This window comes from Vicia villosa, linkage group LG7 (assembly GCF_029867415.1).
Source record: "Vicia villosa cultivar HV-30 ecotype Madison, WI linkage group LG7, Vvil1.0, whole genome shotgun sequence".
Classification (NCBI taxonomy): Eukaryota; Viridiplantae; Streptophyta; class Magnoliopsida; order Fabales; family Fabaceae; genus Vicia; species Vicia villosa.
The window spans coordinates 80,186,657-80,206,076 of NC_081186.1; the positions used below are offsets into that span (position 1 = coordinate 80,186,657).

Below are 19,420 nucleotides of genomic sequence, written 5' to 3' on the forward strand. Positions count from 1 at the left end.
TATATATATATATATATTTGTAAATTGACATGAAGAATGATTAACAAATTATTACACTTTTAGAGGATAAAAAAAATTAATCTCTTTAACGAATGGATAAAAAAGAAAAGGTTGTTAGTAAAATGGTTGGCCCGTGTGTGTTGTTGCATATAAAAAGACGACGATCCATCAGATTAAATTGAGGGATTTTCTTCTCAATCTAATTCTAATTCTAATTCTTCTTCTTCTTCTAGTTTCAAATTCCGACTCGCCGTGTTGACTCGGTCGGGTTGGGGTTTAACTTCAACTCATTTCTGAATCTTGATTTTCAATTCTCACCGCGATCTAACTCATCTGCTATCGAAGTAATTCTCATGATTCTCATTATGCAATTTCCGTTTTCCTTCGTTTTGCACACTTTCCCGCTTAATTATTGTTTTCTCTCTGTGTTAATCATTACCGAATTCAGATTACGTAATCACAATGCTTGAGTTGACGAATTTTTTATTTTTGATTTTGTAGAATTGTGATCTAACTTCGATTTTCATTAGATCTGATTCGGTGTTGTGTTGCTGAAGTCTCTGTTTTTTTTTTTTGCTTTATGTTTATTGATTCGGTAAGATAAGGTGTAGCTTCAGTATGAGAACCCAAACTTATTGTTTGTTCTGGGGGAAAAGGAGATTCCATTTTTTCTCCTTGGATACTTTCCCAAGGCTTTTGTAGGACTAACAGTTCGTCTTGTTTTATGAAAACCAATTTTTCTTTTTGTTTACTTATATAGTAACTAATGAACCATTTGACAAAGGGAATAAAATTTTGGTTCATAGACATTTGAGTATAGTACTCATCTTTAAAACTTGCTAACACAGGAGCCGAAAATGTTTTAAAAAACTATTCTCTAAATTGGGTGTATCTCGCATGCTGAAACTCGTCATTGACAAGGTTTCTTAGATTACTACCTGGAGAATAATCTAAATTATAACGGGAAGTCCATATTTGAGGGAGTAGGTGATTCTACTCTAGGAGGATTTGGTTTTTGATATATACCATGGGGAATTTTGTTTTCGCTAAGTCTTATATTTTCAACGACTTCTATTTCTTCTCTTAATTGAGAAGTTGAGGGTCTAGCCAATTGACTAGGAGTAGAGTAAAATTCATTTATAGAATTCACAGAATGTCTTCCAGACATAGATCTAGGTATTCTAATAATTCTTTTAGAGCTAAAATTTATCTCTAGATCTCCTTCACTAGATTGGATTATTTGATCAACATCCTTATTAAGGATAGGTTCCGGTTCAATGGCCTGAAGAAGGTTTCAGGTTTCTGGAAAATTAATTTCATCCCATTTAAGCAACCTATTAGTTGCAACATTAGAGGTTAGCTGATTTGTTTGAACTAAAGTAGTAGTTCCAGGAAACGATATTTGTTTAGCTTTAGGATTTAAAGTGGTAAGGACTTTGTAATAAACCCTATAACATATAGCCATAATTTCACTACCAGGTTTGAAATTGTAACCATTAGTATGAATAGTTAATTGGAGAGCGTCTAATAAATTTTTATCAGACATGGATAAGATTATATTGGGAGAGACATCAAAATAAACTGGTCCATAACACAGACTCGTTTCAATTAAAGCAGCTAAAGATTGTTTAAAATCTTTACATCTACCATCCCTGATATATCCCAGGATTCTAGTATTTAATCCTAGCAAAGTCAAAGGTTTAACAGCAACTTGTATTAAACCAACATGGATATAATTATAATTTTTAAAAGGAAGTAAATCCTTTTTCGTTAAAAGTTTGATTGTCTGAGTACTTTCAGAAATTTGAATAGTTTGTTCTAAACTTTTTACAGCAAAACGAGATAATATATCTATTTTGCAAATTTATAAATTTGATTTGAAGGTACTGATGGAATTGTCTATTTATTAAGTTTATCCTAATTATTTTGATATTCCATAAGTTCTTTATGTTTAATCAAATTATTTTGATGATTATCATCATCAGAATCCATAAATATGGCTGGCTAAGGATGTTGTGGACGATTAACTCCTTAGGTAAAACTAAGTAGGTAAATATAACTCTTGTTCTCATGGGAGAAAAATGCAACAATTACCTGCATCTTCATCAAAAAAGGAAGATATTGCTTCCTCCTCTAATAAAAATACATCATACAAGAAAGTTGCGGTTAATAACCCATCTCAAGAACAACTGAATTATTTTGAAAATCCAGTAACTAAAAAAATCATGTATGTTGATGAAGAAGATATTAAGATATATCCAAATGATGGATGGTCTATCAAAACGAGATACCTTGAATCACGAGGATATTCAGATCTTCATGGAAAATCTAGGCCTCACCTAGAAATTCTTTTGACTGTTACCGAATCGGTAACAATTACTCACCACTACCAAAACAATAATCTTGAAAGTTTTATAAACTTCAGTAAATGCCATATTAATAAAATCTTGTTACCAAGAGAATGGGGTCTCAACCCAAATGGTAAAAAAAGCAATAAGAATTGCTGAAGGAAAGTATATCTACTTTAATTATTGGGACTATGTCCAAGCTTTTACTCAAGCTTTTTATTATCAAAATCCTAAGAATAAACATTCTTGTTCTCTATTAATCCTGAAATGATTAATAGACCCGTACCAAATTGGTTTTACGAATGGTGGACTAAATTTGGTCCGTCTTTGGAAATTTCACCCAAAGAATTACTTGATTTGTACAATCCCTGGTGTGATAATAGTCCACTTATCATAAATATTTTATCTGATAATTTAATCACAAGACAATGTCCATTTTTTTTCTTTGCCGAATTTTAGATTCCTTGGATATGGAGATGGTCTATCACCATATCTCAAGATAAATTCAACATTCCCATTTCAGAAAAAAATTCTTCTATAAATGGTGGAACAAGATGAGTTATGAAGAAATCCAGAATAAAATTATTATGATTCAAGCAGTTATAGCTGAAGATCAAAATAATAAAGTCAAAGAGCAAAGCTCCCAACAAATGTCTATAGGAAATTTGAAGAACTTCTTCCAGAGAAAATATCCAAATGAAACGGAAGAAGAAATTATGGTTAGAACTTTGGATTATATGAAGAATCAATTCTTCTCCACTTTTCCAACTAAAACATCAAAAGATGAAAATTTATCTATGAAGACTAGATCTTCTATGGGATCAATAGATTCCAACAACTTTGATTGTTTAGCAGGAGAAGCCCAAGCAGAGGACCCTACTGCTGAAGATTTTTAGGATGCAATGATTCAATCTATGGCTCAGAAAGCAAAAGACAAAGCCAAGAGATAATAAAGAATCTCAAGACAAAAAGAAAAGACAAGAGAGAATCTTATCTTGTCTACCATTTCAAAAATAATAAATAATTTGAAAAGATAGGAATCCTATCTTATGAGAAAAAACGATGCAAAAGACAAAAGCAAAGATAAGAAAGAATCTTATCTTGGAAGAAGGTCCATGCAAGCATCTTTTCTTGGCCCATGCAAGCATCTTTTCTTGAAATAGTGAAAGAATATTTTCTGATTTTTGTAAGAAAGTTTTTTTTATTGTGAATTATTATTGTGACGATGGGGCCCAATGTGTAGCCGGCATTAATAATTCATCTTTGTTTGTTGTAACCGGCAATCATAGGTAGCTCTTATCGGCTTAAATAGTAAGCTTTTTTATCCCTATATAAAGCGACTTTTTTTCTTTTGTAGACACACAATTTTAATTATATAACAAAGTTTTTATATATGCTCTGTCTTTTATCTACCTAATTCCATTAAAATACTTAAAATTCCGATCCTGCTTCTGCTGAACTACACTTCTGGTATATATATTAAATATATTAATTACAAATTTTAATATGTGTTAATTTTGTGTGTGTGTAATTTTAATATGTGTTAATTTTGTGATAACATAAATTATTTTTAAATATATTAATTACATAAAATTTATTTTGACTAAATGTTAATGTAAAGTAATTTATATTTAAACATATTTATGTAAAAGTAAGTCGAACATAATTTTTTTTAAAAATTAATTTTAAAATTAAAATACTAGTTTCTAATTTTAAACATAAAATCAATTATATTTTAAGAAGAATTAAATATATAAAAATCATTTCTATATTTATAATTTCTTTTTGACTTCTTTAAAATAAAAGCAAACATAAACTTGATTTATATACATTAAAGTAGAATTTAATTGATATGCACTATTAGTTTAAAGATATTTTGTATCCTCAATTTATAATTTACTTAAAATGTTTGATTTTTATTTTAACTTTGTTAATTTTTTTTTTAAAGTAACCCATTTGAATTGACTGATTGTAAAAAAAAATTGCATTAATTATATCTATTATTTAAATTATTAAAGTAAAGAACTTAGAAATAATACACAAATAATATAAAATAATATTACACACGCAATCGATCAAATTTCTTATATTTAATATATTATATTAATATTTGAAAAATATAAATGTCGAAATATATATTTTTCATAGATTAATTTTTCGATATATATTTATTTAATATAAATTACATGATATAAATATTTATAAATATTATAGTATAATAAATTGACAGGAAGAATGATTAACAAATTATTACACTTTTCGAGGATAAGTAAAAAAAATTAATCTCTTTTATAATGAATGGATAAATAAATAAATAAGAAAAAGCAGTTAGTAAAATGGTTGGCGCGTGTGTGTTGTTGCATATAAAAAGACGACGATCCATCAGACCAAATTGAGGGATTTTCTTCTCAATCTAATTCTTCTTCTTCTTCTTCTTCTAGTTCCAAATTCCGACTCGCCGTGTTGACTCGGTCCGGGTCGGGGTTTAACTTCAACTCACTTCTGAATCTTGATTTTCAATTCTCACCCCGATCTCACTCATCTGCTATCGAAGTAATTCTCATGATTCTCATTATGCAATTTCCGTTTTGCTTCGTTTTACACACTTTCCCGCTTAATTATTGTTTTCTCTCTGTGTTAATCATTACCGAATTCGGATTACGTAATCACAATGCTTAAGTTGACGAATTTTTGATTTTTGATTTTGTAGAATTGTGATCTAACTTCGATTTTCATTAGATCTGATTCGGTGTTGTGTTGCTGAAGTCTCTGTTTTTTTATTGCTTTATGTTTATTGATTTATTTACCTTTACAGTAATTTCTTACTTTAATGTTGATGGATTTGTATTTTCTACTAAAAATTATGAACGAAGCTGCTACTTATGTAATGAAAAAAATAAACTTATGCTCAGTAGCACCGACACCTCTGAAAAAAAGATTTGTCAGTGTCATTCAGACACTTGTTTGTGATTACGTTTAGTTTATTTATTTTTTAACTATTACAGGTGTCTGTGCTTCATAGAACATATGTATATGATCAATTTGTACTTTTTCCAGAAGTTTTAATTGATTCTCTTAGAGATTCTGTTTGGATTAGCTTATAGTTTATGGAATTTTCTCAATTGAAAAGAAAACTGTGGTTTCTAGTGTGTATAAGTGGTTACAAGTTAAATGAGAAAGCTTGGGAAAAATTGAGGTTCACATGTTAATTTCAACTTATAGGAGAAGGCATTGGTTAAATAGTTGTATTTATTATAAGATTCTTTTAATATTTCTTTCCCTGCAAGTTTGTGGAGAAATTTATTCAAACTGACTCGAAGCAATGTGCTTTACTTAAAGGATTCTGAAACAAGTTTTTAAATAAAGAAGATATATGAAATATTTCTTCATTTTGAAAGAAGGAAATGGATGCATATATACTTTAAATTGCTTGTAGAACACCGGTTATTTATCTTACTGTGCACCTTAATTGACGCATTTGTTTGACACCATTTATGGTGCAACCTGCGTCAGAATTCAATTCTCTTTTGTCATTCTCATTGAAAAGTTGTGGCTGATTAGCTGGATTTTGTTTTTGTTTCTCATGTTTAGCTAAAGTTTGTATTCATGAGGTGAAACGTAAATTGATCCGTGTCATGCTCAATAGAACACCCATCTCTTCATGATCAACTTGCCAGCTGTTTGCTTATTCATTCAGTGAAAGTCGTTCTTTCTATCCTGGCTTCAATATATATAGGACTCGGTGGAATCTATCAGCTCATATTTCAGATCGCATTCTCTGTTGGATTATACTGATCTGCTTCTAATTTTAAACTCACAGGAAAACAAAGGGCTTATCACAATGAAGGCATTGATTCTGGTTGGGGGGTTTGGAACTAGGTTGAGGCCATTGACACTCAGTTTCCCTAAGCCTCTTGTCGATTTTGCTAACAAACCCATGATTTTGCATCAGGTAAAGCTATTCTAAACTTTCTTTTCTTACAAGTTTTAAGCATGTTATGTTTTACAATATACATTAGGGATATGCTTTCTTAATGCAGCATATGATGCCTTTCTTTCTACATGACAGGGACGCGTCAAATTTTTTATAACTCCTCGGTTTTATACATTAGGATAACCACTTAATTGTTTGTGCTTGCATGGGCATGCTGCGTGTATATATGCGCATATTTTATTTCTACTTCCCTCAATATGGCATAATAAACTATTTAACTGGTTTATTTTCTTAATTTTTTATCTGGATTGCTTTTCAGATAGAGGCTCTTAAGGCCGCTGGAGTTACTGAAGTGGTACTGGCCATCAATTACCAACCAGAGGTAAAAAGGATCGTGCCTCTGTTTAAAACATCGTTTTAATCAATGCTTCATGAGATTTTTTGTGTGGCTCAAGTTTCTTTATTTTGACAATGGTGATACTTCCTACTTCAGGTTATGTTGAATTTCTTGAAGGATTTTGAAGCAAAACTAGGCATTAAGATTAGTTGTTCACAAGAAACTGAACCACTAGGAACTGCGGGGCCCCTGGCTCTTGCTAGGGATAAGCTGATAGATGAATCTGGAGAGCCATTTTTTGTTCTCAACAGTGATGTTATCAGTGATTACCCACTTAAAGAAATGATTGAATTTCACAAATCCCATGGAGGGGAGGCTTCCATTATGGTTACAAAGGTAACAAAAGTTAACACAACTATTGTAAATTTGTTACTGTATATAGTATACTAGTTAGAGCATCTAATCATATTGTTTTTCATTAACTTTTGTAGGTTGACGAGCCATCGAAATATGGTGTTGTTGTAACGGAGGAGACCACAGGACAGGTTGAGAAATTTGTTGAAAAACCGAAGTTGTTTGTTGGCAACAAAATCAATGCTGGAATTTACCTATTGAATCCATCTGTTTTGGATCGAATTGAACTGAGGCCCACTTCTATAGAAAAAGAAATTTTTCCAAAGATTGCTGCAGAGAAAAAGCTATATGCAATGGTCCTTCCTGGATTCTGGATGGACATCGGACAACCGAGGGACTATATTACTGGCTTGAGGCTTTACCTTGAGTCATTGAGGAAGAAGTCTTCTTCTAAGCTGGCCATTGGCTCTAACATTGTGGGGAATGTCATTGTTGATGAAACAGCAAAAATTGGCGAGGGATGTCTCATTGGACCTGATGTCGCTATTGGTCCCGGCTGCATTGTTGAATCGGGCGTGAGGCTCTCACGCTGCACAGTAATGCGAGGAGTCCGGATTAAGAAGCATGCTTGCATTTCCAGCAGTATTATTGGGTGGCATTCCACCGTTGGTCAATGGGCTCGAGTCGAGAATATGACTATCCTTGGAGAAGATGTTCATGTTTGTGATGAGATTTACAGCAACGGAGGTGTTGTTTTGCCCCACAAGGAGATTAAGACAAATATTCTGAAACCCGAGATTGTCATGTGAGGCCGGTCAATGTTTGCTCAGCATGTGGTATGGAGGTAGCAACTAGTAACTTATAGAGTCTGAAATATGTTTGTCTGTTCTGTTCACTTCATTTTTTCTTCATCCCAACTAGTAACTTATTGAGTCTGAAATATGTTTGTCTGTTCTGTTCACTTCATTTTTTCTTCATCCCATTGCTTATCTTTCTCCCGATAGTGTACAAGTCAGTTTTTGGATTAGAATGAGTGATGCCATTACAATGTTGAAAGGTCATAATCGTTGTAAAGGGCATAAGTTTGATCTTCTGTGCAATAGTTGTGTAATTTTAAAGTTATGTAGAGAAATAAATTATCTATTGTAGTTGTTTCTCTCAAGTCTTTGCAACTCACTAGCAAGAAACCAATTATTTATATTTAAATTTATTGGGCATTATTTAATTCATGAATATGTTTTTTTTACATGTTGCTACTCACAGGTATCAGGATTCAAAATCCTGAGATCTCCTACCCTCTTTTTATAACCTATAATTTGCTTAATTAAGGACTATTAGACTAACAAAATTAAAGTGCCTTGGTTTGATCAAGTTGTGATCACATCTCTATTCCATATTTTAATGGCTTAGTTAAATTTTTCCTCATTGGGTTTATTTTATGTTTCATCTTGGTCTATAATATGTTTAAAGTTGCATTTTGATTCTACACGTCAGAAATGTTCCACCACTTGGTCCCTTCAGTCAAATTCACACCTAATACCATTAAATAAAGTAGTGTAAAGTATGTAATGAGACCAAAATGAAAATTTTAATTCACAAGGGACTAAAAACTTTGGCCAAACCTATTTAAATTGTATGTTAGAATGATGTATGCTTCCCTTCAAGCACACGTCTTTAGGCAATTAGTGTACAGGAAGTCTTCACTTGTCATACATTAACAATCATACACATAACACTGTTGTCTTAAATTTTCAAAGATTTAGTATAAGTTAACCACAATTTAGTCATGGTAAAATAAATAAAAATTATATTTTTATCTTACTTTAATCATGACAAATATTTTCCAAAACTTTCTTTATCCTTCACGTTTCTAAAAATTCATATATGGCTCTGGAAGTAATATTTTCAGGCGGTACAATTTGTTTTATGGGGTGATTTTAGGTGTGAAAGAAACTTGTTGCCAAATATTTATGAGCTACTTTTTCCTATTTCTAATGACCAGACCATGTGACTAAGGTCTCCCATAACACAACAAAAATTGGATACTTTCCAACCACTAAAAAGAAATAATTGAGATAGTGGATAACATAGTATAACAAAGTACTAAATACTAATCACTTTTATCTTCAAGTTTTATCCGTTAGCTTGAACTGAATTTTGTGTGGAAATTGTGATAGATTTATTGGGAATATTTAATTAAATTATAAAGAAATAGCGGATTCGGACGAGCACAACCACAAGTAAGGAAAAATAATGTGAAACAAGATTATTTAAGAGATTAGAAAAGTAGTTAAAGACACTTTAAAAAATTCAAGAGGTTTTGGATATAAAAGTAAAAAAATCGTAATGGTGAAATGAAATTGTTCAAAATAAAACTAGAGTGAAAAGAGAATGTTTTAAGAAAAGGTTTAGGTATAAAAATGTCAAAACTTGTAAAATGCATAAGAAACTTGTACTCACCAAAAATGCAATAATGAGAGAAAGTCTGCTTGCAAGGAGTGAAAGAGACTCTGCTTGTCTGATTTCTATAAAATTAGTGAATGTCCCCAAATCATGGATTTGAGACATTTATGAAAGACTATTTGGTTTGGACTAAAAAGAGACTAAGAAAGATGTGAGTGGTGAAACAAGAACTTAACTTTTTAGCAATTTATACCAATTGAACTGTGAAAATTGTTAGAGATAGAGGAATTGTGACACCAACCTCTCACAAAATTACGAAGTCAAACTAAATGTTACGAATGAAGAAGAAGCATTTTTGTCTCAATCTATAAGAATAAGGGGAATATATTAAATTGTGTAAATTATAAGAAGTTAAACTTATGAATTATACCATAAAGTTATGAAAAAGAGTGATGGAACAAAAACTAAGAAAAGAGACTAAAATTACTTAGAATTTATTTGATTGTGTTTGGGAGGTCGACCATGAAAATAATTTATCTACTACTTGTAATATAGCAGTGTCAGATGGACTAATAATAATGGAATTGAATTTTCATTGATTTGGAAAATACGCATGACGAGAAATTTTGGAAAAAACCTTTAAAAAAAGATTAAGATTACCTATATTCGAACTATATGAATAGAAATCGACTACTTTGTGAACATAGGGCATCGACTAGGAACATGGTCAATCGACTAGGAACATGGTCATTTGTAAAACATTATGATTGGGCATCGACTAGGAACATGGTCATTTATAAAACATTATGGCAGCATTTGATCCATTGTTGTTGGTTAACTTATCTCTTCTCTTGTATATTTTTTTTACATATTTGGTTTGTAATAAAACAAATTAAGTCACTACCAAACAAGTGTAACAAACGTTAATGTAAGGAAAATGATTTGCAACAATAATTTCCCATATATTGTAGTGGCACAGTTGTGCAAATAATGCTTGTGCATCGCTCCAAACATTGATATCACATGACAGGAACCGAAACCTCTCCTTATTAGACCTTACCTTACATATATTTGTCTATATTATAACTTTTTCAGCACAATAGGAAGAAGTGGGGCAGGATTTTCTTAGTGCATCACCTTTTGGAGCCCACCTCATCTCATGACAAACGAAAGGAAGGCACTTTTCCCATTCATAGGTATCCCAGAAAAAACAACATTTTTGTGTCTATGTATGAGTTTTTGTTCTATTCGAAAATACACTTTTGAAGATGTTTTAGAAAAATGAGGTGGCCACAGATTTTCCAAACGAAAATGTTAGTTAGACATACATTTCCACAAAGACTTTAAAAGTAAAAATACATCATTGTTGTATGAAAAATATAACAACCAAGATTTTACTCATACCGATAATTGATGCTACAAAATCTTGCAATGCACATTAATCTCAATTATCACAGCTCAAGGCTTGCTACATCAAATGGTTTAGGCTTATGATGCAAAAATAATTCGGAGATTATGATGCAAAACTTACAAGTACAGCCTATAACATAAGAACCAAAATAAGGTGCTGACTGTGACTCCAAGGAGTCCTCTTAGTTTGCTCTTAGCCAATGTTAGAAATGGGCGACAAGATATCAATTAATGTGATTGTACAACTAACTGCAAATGGTTTTAGTGATGAAAGACAATTTTATTTATCAGCCACCTCTGAACTCTCAAGATGTGAGGTAACCTTTTTGGCAATCAACTGAATTTCTTTCACCCTATCCTGAACTAACTTCTGGAGTTGCTCTTCTTGGTTTGTCTGATTGTCATCCATCTGCGCAGTAATAATATCTTCACCAGCCCCTGATTTGAACATGACAAATGACGCCTCTGGATTGACATCACAAGGTATTTCTATAAGTTGCTTCCCAGAAGTTCCAGAATCTTTACCCAGAATGTCATACTTTACACGTTCAGAAATAACACTGACAAAGTTATCCATGTACTTGTTAGTAGGATTGAGGCCAATGTAGATCAAAACCTCCCAGCACTTGAGAAACTGTGTCTTGGTAATTTTCAAAATTTTCCTTACCTCCTCAACATCACTGGGAGGTGGCGTAAGTCGAGGTGAATGTGTTTTCTTCGATAGTCTTCCACCCTTTAGAAATGAAACAGCCTTGGAAACTAAAGGCTGGATTGGCTCAAAACAGAGTAGGCGTTGTGTGTCAATACAAGAGCGAACATGTTGGAAGTTATCTAACGGCTCTTCTACAGTGAGGTCATAAACATTTTCAGATATGGCAACATCATTTAGCACTTCAATAAGGAAACGACCATAACCCTTGTGCTGATACGGAGGCAATACCAGAATCTGCCATCAACATAAAAATAAGACTAGAGTATTCTAATAGAGTGTGATACAAGTCAAAAGTTAAAAACGATTTTGTGAGCAAATCAGCTATTAATGAATATCCTGTATATAACAGACCTGACCCAGCCGCAATCGGGAGTTACCACGATAGTGATAAAAGCGATAAACAGCAGTAAATCCAAGCAGCAAACATCGGAGCTCTCCCTGCTGATCAGTTGTCTTCTGAACCATGACATACAACTCCCATTGTGGATCAGTGACATCAATGGGACTGCTACCTATATGACATGAAGAGTTTAAAAGAAAAACTACAGCTGCATGCAATCTAAACATTGCATAAAACAGGGGTACAGAGTTGCGAAATAAGTAAAAATTACCATCAACGAGGAGAAGAACAAGGGGTATAATATGACAGTAAAGTTGTCCAGTAGGCATGTTGCCTGCCACCAAACGAACAACCTGGGATCCAGGATACATACATCAAAATGATATTCTTAAAATATGCATATGCAGAGAAAATACATTCAAGGGAAGTTCAAAGGAGGTTAACAAAGACAAACTTTTAAACTTAATTTCTTAAAAAGAAATTTCTTTAGCCAGATATTTTCCGTAAAGGAATGTTCAAACTTAAGTTAATTATATAAGTTATATTTAAATTTGAACACTAAACACCATATACAAGTTTACTTGACGATTCAACAATATCGTGTATTTAACAGCTGAAGATTTTGAAAAAATTGATAACTTGTCACAAACAAATGGATACCAGCCTACTCATATATGTAATGTTTGCTTAACCAAAATCGGTCTGGCATAATCTACTAATGAAAATAGGGTTGAGTAAAAATTAGCAGCCATGGAAATGTCGTCGAATATAGCAGGCTTTTCTTAAGAAAAATAGTATTTATAAATTATAATAGCAGCACTACATGACAGTCATATATATGCCTACAGAAAACAGATAGCCAATAGAGAACAGTACACATTATGATGAGATCTATTATACCACTCTATTTCTCTTCACGTGTTTTGAAATAGCATTTCAATCAGATGGTTGGTCAATACATAGCAAAATTTGTGAACCAACATGTATGAGAATAAGGATTTTTAAAAAGGTTTTATACCAGACCTTCACACTAGCAACCCTATCTTTTAATAAAAGTGCACCCTAAATGTAAATTATAACCTCAACATTAGAAGCATCCGAATCAGGCTGCTTGAAAGCTTTCTGCTTCAAAACCTCCCCGTTCGAGATATTTGTTCTGCAAACCAAATAAAATAACCATCAAGAATTTATATAATATTTAAAAACTAAGTAAAGGTATTATTATTACATTAGAAAAAGCAGCAAAGTCTTCATACCTAACAAAATTGCTGTCTGTCAAATATTTTTGAAGAAACTCATCCTTGCTTTTAACAAGAGTCTCAGCAAAAATCGACTGCACAAAATAAAAACCAAAATAAAGGGTATTATGCTAAATGTACTCAACATAACAATTGTTTAAATTGTAGATATCAGTGCACACCTGAAGAGCTTCATGAAGATCTGTGACCCCTTTACCTCGCTTAAACAATCAAACAACACATTCAAATGAAATGTCAAAAGCCACAAATATTTATAAATGGAGAATATAAACATTTTTAATTAGTTGTAAAAGTAAACAAATTCAGAACCTACATCAGACATACTCTCGAACACAATATCAGCATACGCGTAGAACGATATGCTGCTAATCCAGATGTTAATCTGCAAAATAAGTCCAAACAAACTGAACATAAATACACCATACACCATGTAAAATCACACTTCATAGACAAATATATACAAAAAAATAATTTCCTATTTATTATTAAAAATGAAAACCACCTTCAAACCCTCATAACCAAAAATCTTCCCATCATTATCAAAATAGCTATTCAAATCGACCGGATGGATGACAAAACTTTCCGGATCCTCGAACTCTTCCTTGCTAGAAACTGTACAATAATAATAATAATAACAAACCCACTAAAATGCATGCCAATTGCAAAATCATATCAAAAGTGACAACATTTTTCATAATGACACCAAAAAACTTCACTAAAGAAACATGAAAATTTCAAATTTTTATCATACCAAGAAAGATTCTGATGCAGTCTTTAGCTTCAACTCCAACATCTTCGTAACCTAAAGAAAATGAAAAATTTGTATAAGTTGCAGCAGATTGAAAAATAAAAAAAAAAAATTAAAAAGATAAAAGATTTCCCCAAAAACTCACCGATGCCGGTAAATGCAACACGGCGTCGCTTGGAGGTTTCGTTATCGGGACTCGGTTCCAAAACCTGCTTCTGCTTCTGTCCCATTTCGCTTCTCTGTGTTCTCTTCTCAGTTCAAATCAGTCTGAAAAAGGGGTTTTAGGGTTTTTACAGAAAGCGGGAAATGAATTGTGAGGGAGGGAAAAAATTAGATTAGGGTTTATAAATAATAATCCAGTTGGGCCGGCCCAATAACTAATGGAAATGTGAACAACTATGAGAATTTGTCTTGTTACCCTTAAATTATTTAAACTTGACACCTCCAATTTTTCATAATTTCAAAAATATTCTTGTTAAAAATTCAGTTGTCTAATAAAAATTGCGGTGTGCACATAAAAAATCGGGTATCTTTATTGGTGTTCTAAAAAACATCAATGTGTGTCGAAATTTACCATTATTTTTCGTTAGTGACAAAGATTATCAGAATTTTTCTATAATCCTTAAAATTCGATAGTGTTAATTTATAAGTTTTCTTAAGAAAAATTCTGAGGATATTAGTTTTTTTAAAGTCCTCCAATAATTATTGGATTCTTCCCTTGACACTAGATAATTCGGTAGTGTTAGTTTTAATCAATTGAGATTTCGCTGATACTTTTATAGGTTTTTGATTGCATCGACAATTTTGTTTGGTCCATAATAATTCTAAAATTGTATAAATATGTTTGATATGTTGTTAAAAAACACCATTGAATGTCTCAATATTGGTCTCTCGTATATGTACTTCAACGACGTGAAAACTCTAGTTGGTTTTAGACTGACAAATGACACTCCTCTTAATGTTGTGAAATACGAACTAAATAATTTGTGCAACATACCGATAAAAGAAAGGTGGTTAAGATTGAGTATCGTTCACCATCAATCGATAATGAATGAAAGATTAGATTCAGTAAGTTTGAGTTGAATACAAATGAAGACTTAAAAGTCATGTGGAGCACATATCATTGATATGAAACAAATGCTTTGATTGAGGTGGATGTAACAATTGACAGATTTGTCGACGATATTATTCAGATGTTGAAACGTCCTGAATCATCTAGTATTGTTAAAATTTTGTTTATATTATTTTCGTGATAAGTTATATTAAGCAATGTTCGTGTTAAGTAATATAATGTTATTTTCTTCTAATAAAATGTTAAGATAATATAAGATGTCAATAATATACAAATAATGTCAGCAGTATCAAAAAATAAACAAACTAGTAAAATCTATTATCATCCACCACAGGCAGTATGTGTAACACCCCGATTTATCCCACATAATATTCATAAAATCAGAGTATAAAAATATTTATTTAAAATAATTCTTTGAAACTAGGATGTCACATTTTCTTCATAATACAAAAACAATTGCTCATAATCATAATAGATACATAACACGTATAAGCGGATGTACCAACCAAAACGATACAGTCTTCAAAAGAAACAACTTTCAATTACGCAGCGGAATTCAACATATTCAATCTTAGGAATATCATGACATTTTAATTCAACAAAATCAACTTCAAGTTGTAAACGTACTTCAATAAACAATCAAAATCTCAATAAAGAAACAATTAGCAAATAATAACGTTCATCCCCCTGAATGTTACGTATCAAAGCGATAATCCCGACTCGATCTACTTGAAGGTAACTAGCTTTCATTCCTGATTACCTGCATGTTACCGACATAGGGGTAACATTCAAATAGAAGGGGTGAGATATCTTTCAATATAAAGGAATGCATGATAAATAATACAGGAGATATAGATCATACATAATTTCACCACTTCATACAACATTAGCATTGTTCATAATTTAACAACACATCATTAATCATTAACAACAAATAATTTATCAATCATACCATAACCATAATAATGCAATGCAACCGAAATTGTGCAGATGCATGTGGTACCCAGGGCATCAGCCCACATCATTTTGCCAATTAATAGAGGCATCAACAAGGCATAAGCCTTCATCGTAGTTTGCACTCAATCCACACAATGGGCTTGAGGTCATCTTAATTTTCCAATCCAGGACATTGTGTTTGCCATTTTCAGGCCATCATGTTTGCCATTTTTAGGCCATCGGTGTCGCACGCTCGCGAAAATCAGACAGAGTCGCCACCAATATATTTATCCCATAAGGGAAAGGAATATTAGAAAACCTAGAATAAGGATAAGAAAAGGTCTTGCGACCAAAGATCGGGTAAGAAGTCGGTTACGCGAGGGAAAGGTATTAGCACCCCTCACGTCTGTGGTACTCCACAGGATCCACTTATGTTTGTTCTATTCTAAGGGTGTATAAATCTATAGCTTAATTACTAAGGGAATGCATGCAAATGAAAGAAAAGAAACACGGGGAAAACAAGGTTTATAAATAGTTGTGCTCGCTTAGGCCCCGCGACCCAATGCCTACGTATCCTTTTCAGGAATCAGAGCGCCGTAGTTCGGCTCTTTAGTTTTTGTTTGTTTTTGTGTTTTTTAGTGGACGAAGTTACATTCGCACTCCGCTGCTCGACCTCTGGAGTCTTAAGCTGGGAATGGAGCGGAAATAACGTGTCCGATTAAAGAATGCCTAGGAGGCGAGATGAAGAAGAGATTTTGAACGTTTCGAGGGGAACCCTAAAGCAAGGGAGACTCGAGTTGCTCTTTGGTTTGTGTTTTTTAGAAATTGGGAACTTACGCTCGAATGGTTCCCTAAAGCAAGGGAGATCCAAGCACTCGAACGTTCCCTAAAGCAAGGGACGTTCAAGCTTCCATTCCCTTTTTAAGAATTTTCATTTTGATTATTAGTGTTTTAAGTATTTTCTTTGTATTTTTTATGGGATTTAATTCAAGCATTTATTAGATGTTTTAAGGTTGAAAAAGGAAAAGAAACTAGCCTAAGTGAAAACTAGCCTAATATGAAATGAGATTTCTACCTAATGTTATCATGGTTTCTACCTAAAGGTTAGGAATAAAAGAAACATGAAGATTAAAGTCACAATTAGAAGTCAATAGTGAGTAACGCAATGGTGCAAAATTGGCATACAAGCATATGGTAACAAGTCAACATATAGTACTAAAATGAATTAAAAATACTACTATTTTTTTTTATATTGATTTTTATGAGAGAAATTGAATTACAAGTAAAAGACTAAAAACAAATAGCCTAAAAACTAATATTTTTTTTTTGATTATTTTTATATGTCAAAAAATTGGTATTAAAGTCTAAAAATGATAGGAAGAAAATTAGCATTTATCACGTAAAAGAAATGACCAAAAAATCTAATTAAAGTCTAAATTGTTAATTAATTAAGAAGGAGACAGGGGGTGAACAGTGAATTATATGGGTGTGAATAGCAGGGCGTAGGCCCACTGGTACAGGTCCAAGAACTTATTATTTTTTGTTTATTCAGATTTCCAAAAGAGAGTTATGGGCTCAGAGGGGTTTTTTTGGTACAGTTTCTCTTATGCAAAAAAAACTGTGGCAATGGGCGCAAGGCCCAATCAGAGGAATGGCCTAGGATTGATTATTGTTCAGATTTTTATTGTACCATTTTAGTTTAAAAAAGAAAATGAATTAAGAAAAATAAAAAATAAAACTTAAAAGAAAGAAGTTTGGGAATTAGGGTTACCTGCAATGCGCCGATCCGAATCCTCAAACGCGTTAACCTCTTCGTCCTACTCTCTCTCAGCGGCGAACGGCGACGGCGCCTCTCACTCCCTCCGATCGACTCTCGCCGCCGCTAGACAAATCAGACGGAGCAAACGCCCCTCCTCGCACCTCTCATTCTCTCTTCTAATCGCCTAAAATGCAAACCCTGCGACGGTCTTGATGATGAAAAGCGAAAGCCCGAGAGGAGATTGCGTGTGCTTGAGTCATGAAATAAACGCGAAAAGATGTCGAATAAGTCCTCAATTCTTCAGATATGAATTCTTCAATCTTTTGATCTTGCGTTCGATTCTTCTCTGAACTTCTTCTTCGCTTTTTCTTTTCAGTTTTGGTATGTTTTTGCTGTGCGTTTATCGATTGATATTGATGGAGAAAATTGTTGTTGTTGCAGATGAGGATGATGATGATGATTAGCGATTATGAGAGTTGCTGAAGATTGAAGAATCTGAATCGGTGATGACGATTGATGAACTTGCAGAAGATCGACGGCTCGGAATATGAAGGTGAGTGAATCTTTTTCTTTGAACTTTCTCTTATTTTTCTCTTCTGAACTTTGGTTGAGTTCTTTCTGGTTTTCTTGTGGCGGACTCTATGGTGGAGGAGTAATCATGAAGAAGATGAATTGTGTGAGAGGAAGAGAGAGTGATGAAAATGAAGAACGAAGGAGATGAAGATTGAGGTTATTGAAGGAGAGTGAAGATGGGAGAAGATGAATGAAGAAAATGGGGAAGAGCAAAAAATGGTGGAATGAAGTGTATGAAAAGTGGTGGAGGAAATGAAGATGATGATTGAAAGTGAGAAGAGAAGTGAAGAATGGAATGAATCGAGAGAAAAAATGGTGGAGAGGGTGATTTGAAGATGAAGGTTTGGATTTATAGAAGTGAAGGGAAGAGTTGAATGGCTAAAAGGTTAGTTCCTCTGGATCTTTCTGTTACTCACTTCTGATTTTCTGTTATGAATGTTGAAAGTTTGTTATGAATTCAGTTAGAGGTTAATACTAGGTTGTTGAATTTCTGTTAGGGATTGTAACTGTTAGTTATAGGGTTGGTTCTGTTATATACTGAAAAGTTGGTTATGTGATGGTTAGGAGTTAGTTATATGCTGTTGGTTTTCTGTTATGGCTGTTGTGGATTAGTTAGACTTGTAACTTATTTTCTGAAAGTTAGTTGGAGGTTGGTTGGAAGTTAGCTTAGGTTAGTGAAATTATTCATAACTGGAATGTGCATATGTATGCTGGTTTTTTGTAATGACTGTGGATAGTATATATATGATGCTGGCGGGGGCTGAATATGATGGTGTTTTGATGCTGCTGTGTTGTGAATGGATTTTGGTTTTGATCAGTGCTTTAACTAACTTCAAAAATAAGTTGTAAACCTGTTATGCTTTTGGATGTATGATGCTTTTGTACAGCTTGCCTTGAATGTGTATGCACTCTGAATGGAATTGTATTGTGATTTTGACTTTATGTGGTACAGGGACCTTGGAAGATGCATCTGTCTTGGAGCTTTAGATCTGAGCTGTTAGATTTTTTTGTCGGTTTTGTAGTGTATAGGGCTGATGCAACAGGCTGGTGGCTGGTTTGAGAAGAATGGGATCGGTTCCGGGTTTTGAAGTGCAGGGACAATATAAGTTTAAAGGGAACACATGAGAGATTCACCATCCAATGAAGATTTTCGGTTCTTTACTGTTCTGAGGCAGCAGTATTTTAACTTATTTATTCTCTATGTAATGGATACTTTTTGTAACAGCTTACTGCCT

The 19,420-nt window shown here is 33.0% G+C and overlaps 2 protein-coding genes across 3 annotated transcripts; one reads left to right on the forward strand and one right to left on the reverse strand.

The window, feature by feature from the left end:
• The first annotated feature begins 271 nt into the window (after positions 1-271).
• LOC131620956 (mannose-1-phosphate guanylyltransferase 1) lies at positions 272-8,135 on the forward strand. 2 transcript variants are annotated; one of them, XM_058892157.1, is made up of 5 exons: positions 272-344; positions 6,169-6,300; positions 6,602-6,664; positions 6,776-7,015; positions 7,111-8,135. In XM_058892157.1, the coding sequence occupies exons 2-5, from the start codon at positions 6,190-6,192 to the stop codon at positions 7,780-7,782; spliced, it is 1,086 nt and encodes a 361-aa protein (XP_058748140.1). In that variant the 5' UTR covers positions 272-344; positions 6,169-6,189; the 3' UTR covers positions 7,783-8,135. The 2 variants fall into 2 exon arrangements, with proteins under 2 accessions (XP_058748140.1, XP_058748139.1); XM_058892156.1 differs by lacking the exon at positions 272-344 and adding an exon at positions 4,703-4,901.
• A 2,651-nt stretch (positions 8,136-10,786) lies between these two features.
• On the reverse strand, positions 10,787-14,151 carry LOC131617585 (histone acetyltransferase type B catalytic subunit). The gene is made up of 10 exons (XM_058888848.1): positions 13,991-14,151; positions 13,849-13,899; positions 13,600-13,709; positions 13,411-13,479; positions 13,259-13,297; positions 13,095-13,171; positions 12,919-12,994; positions 12,110-12,191; positions 11,850-12,010; positions 10,787-11,732 (listed from the first exon to the last, which is right to left on the reverse strand). Exons 1-10 carry the CDS (start codon positions 14,073-14,075, stop codon positions 11,067-11,069), a joined length of 1,416 nt encoding a protein of 471 aa, XP_058744831.1. The 5' UTR covers positions 14,076-14,151; the 3' UTR covers positions 10,787-11,066.
• Positions 14,152-19,420: the final 5,269 nt, after the last annotated feature.

What these genes read in the sequence shown, in the direction of transcription:
- LOC131620956 (XM_058892157.1), top strand. Translation starts at nt 6,190, where the DNA reads ATGAAGGCATTGATTCTGGTTGGGGGGTTTGGAACTAGGTTGAGGCCA. An exon ending in AACCCATGATTTTGCATCAG is followed by an intron (nt 6,301 to 6,601) that starts GTAAAGCTATTC and finishes ATTGCTTTTCAG; the next exon opens with ATAGAGGCTCTTAAGGCCGC. An exon ending in CTTCCATTATGGTTACAAAG is followed by an intron (nt 7,016 to 7,110) that starts GTAACAAAAGTT and finishes TAACTTTTGTAG; the next exon opens with GTTGACGAGCCATCGAAATA.
- LOC131617585 (XM_058888848.1), bottom strand. Translation starts at nt 14,075, where the DNA reads ATGGGACAGAAGCAGAAGCAGGTTTTGGAACCGAGTCCCGATAACGAA. An exon ending in TGTTCGAGAGTATGTCTGAT is followed by an intron (nt 13,298 to 13,410) that starts GTAGGTTCTGAA and finishes TGATTGTTTAAG; the next exon opens with CGAGGTAAAGGGGTCACAGA. An exon ending in CGGATGCTTCTAATGTTGAG is followed by an intron (nt 12,192 to 12,918) that starts GTTATAATTTAC and finishes CCTGGATCCCAG; the next exon opens with GTTGTTCGTTTGGTGGCAGG.